Source organism: Apis dorsata, unplaced genomic scaffold (genome assembly GCF_000469605.1).
Source record: "Apis dorsata unplaced genomic scaffold, Apis dorsata 1.3 scaffold_982, whole genome shotgun sequence".
In the NCBI taxonomy this organism is placed as follows: Eukaryota; Metazoa; Arthropoda; class Insecta; order Hymenoptera; family Apidae; genus Apis; species Apis dorsata.
This window is the reverse complement of record NW_006264085.1, coordinates 97,489-108,957: the sequence shown is the minus strand read 5'-3', so window position 1 is coordinate 108,957 and position 11,469 is coordinate 97,489. Positions and strand designations below refer to the sequence as shown.

The window sequence follows — 11,469 nt, the reverse complement described above, 5'->3', positions numbered from 1 at the left end:
ACATTTTTGTAAAATGTATAAGAATATGTTTTTTTTTAAATTTTAAAATTTAAGAGACACATTTTAATACATGAGATATTGCAAAAATTGAATTTTTGAAATATCTTGAAATAGAATATACAAGATGATACTATATCATAATAATGAAAGTATTAAGAAAAATTTCTAAAAGAAATTTAAAAAAAAAAATTTTTTTAATTTTTTAAGAATTGAGAACTAAATATAAAAAAGTCTGTAAATATTATATACTTTATTATATACTTTATTTTTCATAATAAACTTTATTATATTTTTATCTTTTCTTATAATATAATTTTTTTGTTAATTAATAATGAATTTCTAAAATATAAATACAAAATTAAAATAAAATTATTAATGTTTAATAAAAAGATAAATTTCAATATATATTGTCAATACACAACATTTTGATAGTCAAAAAATTTTTTTTATTTGAAAATTTTATTTTTAATTATATACAGTCTTTTTTATGCTCAGTTTTCATTTATTTTTCATCACTAAAATAAAAATATTATATGTATTTTAATTTTCTATCATTGTACACGATAATTGTGCATGGTGAATATTATATTTAATGTTTATTTTTTCTTCATTGTATATGTCGTCAAATTCTAAATTTGGCTGATGAGATGAGTATAAGGTATAAGGAATTTTCGGTACAGTAATAAATAAATGATTTTGAATACGAACATTTGCAAGTATTAATTTTAAAATGAGAAATGCATGATTTTCATTAGTATGTAATTTTATCTTAAACATATATTGATATTTTAAATTAATAAATATTTTAAACATCACTTTTATTATATTTTTTTACAATTTTAAATCATGATGATAATTCGCACAATATAATTCTAATTCTTAATTTTCTTAATTTTTTAATTTTTATATAGCTTTTATTTTCTATTTTTTTATACTTTATTTTATAGTTTTAGAATACAGAATTTTAAAATTTTAAAATAAAGAATTTTTCTATACATATTATATATACACATATACATATATAATATGATTAATATAATCTAATTTTTCATTTTTTATTACCATTTTATATATATATATAAGGTATTTCATAAATTTCGATAAATAATCCTTCTATAATTTCAATCTGTAGTTAAATTCAAACTTATGAATAAAAATATAATTTTTTATTTTTGAAAAATTTGAAGAATTTCAAATTTTTTGCAATAGTAGATCTATTCGATTATTATACTTATTACTTTAATATAAATGCATTATATTTTTTTATGATAACATCTTAAAATAAAAATATATTTTTTTATAAAAAATGTTATTCACTTTTAATTTTATTTGTAATTTAATTTTTTTTTTTTAATTATACTATGCTAAAATAAAATTTAAGTTAAAATTAGAAATTAGAATATAAATATAGATATATAGAAGAATATAGAATATAGATATTTTTAATATCATTAGAAATATATTTATTTAATATAAAATTTAAAACGTATAAACATAAATATTAATAAAATTTAATTAAATCGCTAATTTTTATTTCAATTATTTCTAAATCTTTCTTTATTTATAAATAAATATATTATATGATATATGTATATATTTGCATGCATTTAATTGTTCTAGCATAATTAATGTACAGGATAGAGAAATATTTCTAAATATCTTTATTATTGATATTTATTTTATTATTATATTAGAAATATAGAAAAATTTATTATATGAAAGTTGTATGATGCCAAAAGAGTTATAATATAATATGATAATAATAATTTTTTTATAGATAAACGACTTTTGATTTCAAAGTCATTTTTTTAAAATTATTTGCTGCATTTTTTTAAATTTGTTATCCTTACAGTATAGAGAATATTTTAAAAGAATGTTGTAAAAAATATTTCTTGCAAATTTTTTTTTTTAAAATTATCCCAATCAATTAATATATGATTAAATAACAAATCTTAATTTATAATAAAATATTCAAAATGATGTCCGTTTGTATCGAATTCAGGTTGCCAAAATTTGTATATTTTTTATTATTTTTAGATTATTTCATATTTTCGTTGTTATCTTTTTTCGAATGTATAATATTTAAAATTTACCAAAAAAGCAATCAATATATGATATATTTGGGAAACAAATTAGCTACAATACATGATACATTATGTTCTATGCACCGATTTAGGAAGATGCAATTAAGTATAAGTCTTTACTATGTATTCGTAATATATATAGCATTTATCATGTATAATTTTCTATTAAAATCAGTTGTATATTTTGTAGTAAAATAGAAATCAATTAATCAAAATCAATCCATAAAATTTTCATATTTTACATGTTTTATTTTTGAAATCTATCAAATTATTTAGAATCTATGATATCATATTACACGTTTCTCTTAATCAGTAAGATAGTATTTATTCCTTATACAAATTTATTATTAATAAATTGTTGCTTCATCAAATAATAAAATAATGATTAATAAACGTTTTTTTATTTTTTTAAACATAACAAACAATAATAATACAATATAGAGCAAAATTTTAAAATATTCTGATTTTAATATTATATCATATCTTTATAAAAAAAATTCTCAGATAAATTTGTATTAAAAATTGAAAAAACATAAAAAATTTTAAAACTCAAAGAGATTTTCCATCGACAATAAAATTACTCCATATATATATATTATACATACATACAAACTTTCATTCAAATCAAAATTTTCAGGTTAAATGAATTTTCTTCTTTATTTAAGGTAATCAAAATATTATTATATATAAGTATATATATAACTGCAATCAATTCGGAAATAATAATAAGAACACATAAGTTCGACAATTTGATGATTTCAATATTAATCTAAAGAAATGTTATTTCGAATATTTATTATTAAGTTAAGATTTATTATTTAATCTTATATTTATTATGAAATAATTTCAAAATAAATATTATTAAACTCATTAAAACATTCTCTATACTGTCAAGAATAGTATAGAATATAAAAAAAATATAGCAAACAATTTAAAAAAATAAAAATGATTTTGAAATTTTCAAAAACTTTCAGTCTATAAAAAAATTATTATTGCCATATGATTCTTTTTGTATTGTACAATTTTTATATAAAAATTTTTTAATTATTTATATTAACGATTTCTTATCAATTTTGATGCGCAATATGTTGTCAAAATCATTATAAACAAATTTTATCAAATTTTATATATGCATTATATATTAATATTTTACTTTCCGAGATATACATAAAAATATTTTTTAAATTGATTCTGTTTGAATTAGTTTTAAATTGAAAGTTGGACTAGAATTAAATTAAGTTATAGAAATAGAAATTGGAAAAATATCAGCATATAATATATTATTAAATGTCATTATATCGAAAAATGCAATTATTCTTCTTCTAATAAAATTATATTTTTATCAAAATAAAAATTCAACAACTTAATCTAGTCTAGCAAACTCAAAATATAAAACATATACAAAATAATCTTATTTATATTTGTATATAAATATAATAAGAATAATAATACAATAAAATAGTATCATAATATTTCAATCAGTATTTATATTATTCTTTTTTTTATTTAATTTCACATCAATATCAAGATTGTTAACAATATCTTAAATTAAATTAGATATTATTATAATATTTTGTGAAATAATTTAATATTCTTAATGAACTTAAATAAGTCTTGTATTTTTTTTTTTTTCAAAGCTTTCCTTAAGTAATAATTCTAATTTGAATTTATCATGAAGAATGATATATTTAAAATTAGATATTCTAAATCAGATATTCTACTATTATTGTAGAGAAAACTTTATAAAATTGTTCTTTTGAAATATTATATGAATATATGAATTTTGGTATGGCCAATTCTAATCTGTGAAATGGTCTCTTCTGGATAATTTAATATTTGATGAGTGATGCTTTAGAAAACTTTAAAAAATATTAGTAAATATTATTATCTACAAAAACTTTCATTATAGTTTTGTTAACGAATTAATAAAAAATATTGGCTAATCACGGAGAGCGTAATCTAGTAATGTTGATTATACGTTGCCTGAGCACGAATAAATCTATTCTAACATTATAACGCTATTTTATTTTTTGCTTGTTTTATTAAATCATCCATATACAAATAATTATAAATGAATCCAATAGTAAAGCTTAATGAACATGATATTTATTTATTCATTATTCATGATATGATTTAATATAATTTTTTATCAATAAAAAAATATTTATTATATTCAACATATTTTTTTCGAGATATATTGCTTGAATTTATTTGTGCTCAGTCGGTCATGTGTAATCAACACTATTAGACACGCGCTCCGCGATTGGCATGTTAACAAAATCATAATGAAAGTTTTTGCAAAGGAAAATGTTGCTTGAAATTCTTAGAAATCTCCAGTTCTTCCAGATGTTCCAATTTTTGAAACACTCTATAGATAGCGATTTGAAAAGATATTTGAATAAGTTGATTTATTGGAAATAATTAATATTTTGATTGTGAAATTAATATTGAGAAGTTTCCTTCTGAAATTGAGAGGAGATTTACTTGATTTTTCAATTTTTAAAAAAACTTAAGACAAAGCTCATGTATATATTATTCTAATATTATTCTCAAAGCAGCATTATATATTCAATTTCTGAAAAACGGTTTTTTGTACTATTGAATCAATTGTATTATAATTCACTTTAAATCTCACAATGAATTTATATGTGTTCATTAAAATTTGTTTATTTGTAAACTTGTTTATCTTTCTATGTATTAGCTGCTATTTTATATTTAATCGTAATTGCACTCTTTTTTATGATTAGTAATGTGAGTATTCTACGAAAATATATTGTCAAAAATAATGTTTAATATTTTAATAGAATCTATCTATTCGAATTACCAAAATAGTTTAAGTTTTGGTGAAATGTCTACAGAACACAATATATTTGATTTTATTATTGGAAAATTTAAAAATATAATTTATGTGATCAGAAATTTATTTAATAATTTTTAAAAGAAATTCTGTATAACATTTTCGTTTTTATCTTTATATAACATAATAAAATCGTCTGCAAATAAATTTTACCTGAAATAGATATTATAAATATAATTTCATTTATAACAATTAAAAATAATGTAACAATGTAAGACATTGATTCTTGAGGAATACCATTTTGAACAATTTTTTCAGATAGTATATTATTAGTTTTTATTGTAGTTTCTATTCTGTTTTCAGTTTTTAAAAAATTTTAGATGAATACTAAGATGTTTCCTCGAAAGCCTAATTTTTCTAAGACTTTTAATACTCTTTTTCTACAAATTATATCATAAGATTTCTCAATCAATATTAAGGCAATATATTGTATGTTTATTAAATTGTTAAATAGATAAATAATTTGTATATTTATTAATTTTATTTATTAATATTTATTATTATGATCAATAATGGAATGATGAGTTATAAAATTTTAAATAATGATATTATATTGTTAATTTCAAGTATCTATAAAAATCTGCTATTTATTATTTTTTTCATTATATAGTTATATAATGTGGCAAGAAAAATAGATCAGTAATTTTCAGAAAATATAAAATTCTTTCCAGATTGAAATATAAATATAAATAATAAATAATTAAAGTATCATTCTATGATTTCAAAAATACTGTTGTTTCATATAAAATTAAAAACAGACTTGTAATTATTGATTTGCATACTATAATAGATTGGAATTGACATAGCGCGACATAAATCTTAAATTGATTTTAATTTATTCCATAATATTATAAATATGTATCTATTTAATAATGACAACAAATTTAATCATGACTATTTTTTATATTCTTTTATTATTTTCATTACTATTTTTATATTTCGAGATGTTCTCTTTTGAATATTATTACTATTTTATATCTTTTATCAGCTTTTGTATCTAAGATATTTTATGAATATTTTATAAATATTTTGTCTGGATAATTTTAATATAATTTTAATAGAACGCATTAGTTAATATGGAAATAAATTCTTCAGCTAAATTAATAGTTCAATGTGAGCTAATATTGATAGAAATAAAAATTAATATTTAGATCAGATTAATTAAGATCTATTAATCTAATATTTATTCAATCAATAAACTTAAGTTTTCAATGAGAAAGAAAATTATTATAATTTGTAGATTATTTGATCTTAATTAAAAATAGAAAATGATTACTATCGTAATTTATGAAAATAAGGTGTATTAAAATAGATTGATTATTATCATTTAAAATGATAATATTATTATTGAGGAAGATTTTTTTCTAGTATTTTTTTCTCTAGCATTAATTATTTCCGAATTCTAAAAATTATAACTATTGAAATTAAAAGGATTCGATAAAATATCAATTATTTTATTTATTACTTTGATTTATTAAATTGATAAGTAAAAATATAAATGTAATTATAAGTTTGAGAAAATACGAATTCTAATTACAATTATTTTTATATTAGAAGTAATATTTAAATTTTTTATAATTAAATTTTTTTTGTATTAAATGTTATTCTTCTACTAGTAATTTAGAAATTCCGATTAGTAATAAAGAAATTATAATTTTTAATTTGTTAATCAGATTTTAGATTTTTTCTCATAAACAAACTATATTAAATATATATAATTAACAAAATTTTTAATTAAGAAAGGCAAATATTAATAGAGATTAAGTTATAATTTATAAAGTTAGAGATAATAATATAATGATCAAATCACAATCAATTGATGTTGGTATGGAGAGATATAAATTGATAAAGTATTAGATAGATCAATATTAAGTTTTTTGATAATTCTACGAATTCTATTTTTGATAATGATAATTCTATTTTTAATTAATGTTAAAATATCATGTATATATTTATATTTTAATAGGATTATCAATTTTAATAGTTTGCCAAAAAGTTGATCAATTAGATGAGATTGAATAATTTCAGTTAATTTAATCGTATCACTAATATTGCTGATTATTTTGTTGGAGGGTTTCATGGATTTATTAATTAATGATTATATCATTTGTTGATGCGATGAAGTTTGATTTTCTATTGGAATTTTTGTACGTATATTTTTGTATGTAAATAATGCATTTTTAATATCTAAATTTGTAGTTAACTAATTGATCATAATCAAATTGTTTGTTGAATATTAGATATAAAATTATTTAAGAAAAGTTTGCCATTATTCGTGTTGTTCTTATTGAATTCAACTTCTATATTTTCATTATTAATTAATATTGTTGTTTTAATAAGGATTTCGCAATTAATTAGTCATATGTTCTTTTTACATAAAAAATATTTAATTTTATTAGTAGATGAAAAAATTCTCTATTAAATTATAAATAATTAAATAGAATTCATAAATTTTTAAAATTATATTATATTTTTAAAATTAAAGAAAATTTATTACTCATAATGTAAAGACTCAGGTTCTCAAATCCCTACTTGAAAAAAGAATATCTTATATTATGATTCATAAAAATATTTTCTATATTTGTATGTATAATTGGAAAAATACTAAAAATAATTCTTTGAAAAGGATTAAGTAGGAATCAATAATGACTGTATCATTAATTGATAATTTGAGATGCTTAGATACAAAATTATTGACTGTACTATCAATTACTATCAAGATAGATGATTATTAGACAAATTATGTAGCATTATGATCGTAAAGACAACTAATGAATTATAATTACAGTCATAATAAAAATATTTATGTTTTTACCATTAACTGCATCAATTATAATAGCTTATTTTTTGTGGAATAAAATTTTGAAAATTATAAGTCTAATTCATTTGATAATTTTCCATTTTTTCAACATTATAGCTTCCATATTTAAACTTTCAAAAGTCTCATTAATATCAATCTTGTTGATAAATATGCATTATGTAATGAGTATGAAATAATTACTTGCAAAATATACCACTATAGAAAAAAAAAGATTAAAACGAAACAATAACTATAATCATTAATAACAATCATATATATAACAATCATGTATTTGATGACTCGCGATAAGTAACATGTCCGATCAGTATGACTAGTTAGAGACAATTTTTATATTATTATTACTTTGTTACAAATCGAATATGATATAAAAATGATATAAAAAAATTATTTCAGTGTTGTCGGCCAGGAATTTTTCTAACCAAATCAATTTTTAATAAAAAAAAATTATTGATGGAACTCAAATATCATTTATTAAAATATTGGATATATATTACAAATTTAAAAATTATTTAAATTAAAAAAGTTAAAATATATCTGTTAAAATACTATGCAATAACATGTATCTATAGACAAAAGTTGTTTAGAATAATTTGTTATATAATATTGTTTTGACCAACATATTTTAATCTTATCAAAATCGAGAAATTAAAAAATTGTTAATATAAATAATTATAAATTTTTCCATCTTTAAAAATAACGACTATATTCAAAGTGGAGTTATTGCTCCATCTTGCATATATTAATTCTGCCTTTTATATTCGATTTTCATTTTTATATTTATCATTAATAATCTCGAATCAATTTTCTCTTTAAACAAGGAACGAATTATATTCAAAAAAGGTTAAAGATTTATTAAGTATAAGAATTCAATATTAAAAATCTAATTTGAATGAATAAAAATTTAATTTTATTATCAATGAACATATGTAATAAATATCACAAATTTGTATAAATTTTCATTTACCATAACTAAAATAATACTCAAATAAAAATTTTCAATATCGTTAATATATCATTAATTTCAATTTTATATAAATAATTGACTAAAGAAATTAAATACGCGAAAATTTTATTATTTCATATTATTGAGAATTTTTTTATATAAATAAGAATTTTTCTCCTCAAAAATTTATGATTATGCGAAATATAATTTCTATTAATTCCTGATCAAAATCATAGTCTTAATTTTTAATAATTTTTAAGACTAATGCAAATTATCCGAATTTTACATATATAACTAATGCAAATATAAGAATAAGGTATTTTTTGTTTATTGTCAAGTTTATTGTCAAGAAAAAATAGTATAGAAGAAAATCAACTATAATTAACATATTTTTTCAAATTTAATTTTGAAATAAATTTGATTCTTTTATGTGAAAAATGGTTGCAAAATATACATATAAAAAACAATAAATGGATAAAAAGTATTGATTTTTGCTATATCTATATAAAATTATTCTACAAAAAATAATTTTTTTTTCAATTTTTTTTATCAATTACATCTTTCGCCAATAAAATCAATTTGATTTTTATTTCGATTGATATAACATTTAATTTATCATCATAAGATCTTTTTTTATTAAAATATACCCTTCTGAAGTTATTCCATTTTTTATTTACTGAGAAAAAAAATTTATGAATATTCTAGAATTATTTTCTTGAAGTAGGAGATTAATAAAATTCTTACTTACAGTTCTTCAAAGATCAAGACAAATTACTTTTCAATAAATTTTTGTTCATATACATTAAAAATGAAATAACTTCAAAACAATTTCAAAACAATATATATATATTTCTAAACAAAAAATGAATGAATGATTTATCTCTGTATTTGTACTCTGTAAGTACTTATCGAAATTTGTCCGTGATAATCAAAAAGCTGAATTTATTGCATGAATTTTGACAATATGTCATCACTGCTTTTTTCAGTTTCACGAATCATCAAGATCGCAAACGGAGCACAGTTGAAAAATTGCTGAGGGCGATCATATATATTGAATGCCCTGATACTTATCAAAAAGGTCTATACAAATATATACAATATTGCACGTAATTAATCGTGCTCAAAGAAAAGACAATATAAAGAAAGATTATTGTTTGGCCTGCCAGATTACCCAGAAGCGTCATTTATCTCGATTAAAAAGGTCATAGTTGCAGCGTAATCAACTTGCTATACACTATCAATCGAAGAATGAGACCGGTATTATACCGTTGATTTTGTCATTCGAATCATTTAAATGCTTTAATAACTCTTCTATTTGACGATTAACTTGCTTGTATTCGCACTCTGTTTCGTGTATCTACTAAATGCACTTATTGCACTTGACTTTAAATTGAATATATTGAATAAATTGAATATATTTAGATTTTATCTTAAATGTATATATTATGTATAATCAAAAATCATAAAAATATCCTTTTGAAATTTTAAAATGGTATTCTATTGAAATTATCATATAAACGTGCGTTAAAAAAGGATTGTGTTCACAGTTTTGAGTACATTGAAGTAAAAAATTCCAATTGTTGATAATATCATTAATTTTTAAATTAAGATTAAATAATATCCTGCAATCCTATATTGATCACATACTATGCAATACATATACCATAACTTCAAATGAATTATTTATATTGTTAAAAAAATGATAACAAGTTATGAATAAAAAAAAATATATATATATACGATTAATTCCAATGAACTGAAAACATAAACTGAAAAGTTATTTTATATAAAGTTAGATTCGTTCCTAACATATCCCCAAACAAAAAAGAAAATCTATTCATCCAGCTTTCATCATCTCAATTTTTCGATTCAGCATCAAAGAAGAATTCATAGAATAATTTTTCTTGTAGATATTTTTTTTTAACCATAAAATTCAGTTTATTGTTTATTATTGATCATTTCCAACGAATATTTATCAAGAAAAAATTGAAATGTGTATATATATACATATTTGTACTAACAAATAAATTAGTTTGCATAATATAGTGTATTAGTTATCCGGCACGGGTGATTGCAGAGCGTAAGACCTCGTGCGCAATTTATCAGCGATCAGGAAAGCATCATGACTCGTAATATTACGAAAAAGGAGACTACGGAGAACAATTATTATGGAGGATTACGAGGTGGCAAGCCATTTACGACCAATAATAGTTTAGCCTCGGCAACAAGAATAATAAATCATCATTTATTTGGCTCTAACAGTCTAATTGGACCCAGACATTACACGGGTAAGTAATATAGTGATATATTTTATATATCATTATAAAGTGATATGTGTATAATATATAATTTATAATGATTACACACTTTCGCTATATTAATTTGTCTTGATAATATAATATAACAAGTATCATTTGTTTTTTTAAAAAAATATTTTTCTTATTTTTTTTTTTTTTTTGAGATTAATCTAGTAATTGATATTTTATTATCAACAAAATTTAATTATTAGAAGAAAAAATAATAATTTGTATATAGATATACAAATAAAATACTTACATAATATGTATATAAAACAATTTATACTTTATTTTAACTTCAAATTTTTATTAGTATTTATTTTATTATTCTATTGTATTTCATTAAAAAAAATTTTAAATTATTACATTCAAACAATTGAAAATTATTTAAAAAAAATAAATATAATTTATTAATATAATTTATTAATAAAAAATTAAATAATTTAATATTTGTACTTGAAATTGTA

The 11,469-nt window shown here is 18.9% G+C and overlaps 1 protein-coding gene across 5 annotated transcripts in view; it reads left to right on the top strand.

Annotated features, from left to right (window-relative positions):
* Positions 1 to 11,469, top strand: part of LOC102675524 — a 31,333-nt gene that overhangs the window by 15,316 nt on the left and 4,548 nt on the right. For all 5 annotated transcript variants that reach the window (XM_031514347.1, XM_031514350.1, XM_006623991.2 and 2 more), the window contains one exon: positions 10,783 to 10,993. In XM_031514347.1, the coding sequence (XP_031370207.1) occupies positions 10,783 to 10,993 (211 nt within the window). The remainder of the gene's footprint in view (positions 1 to 10,782; positions 10,994 to 11,469) is intronic.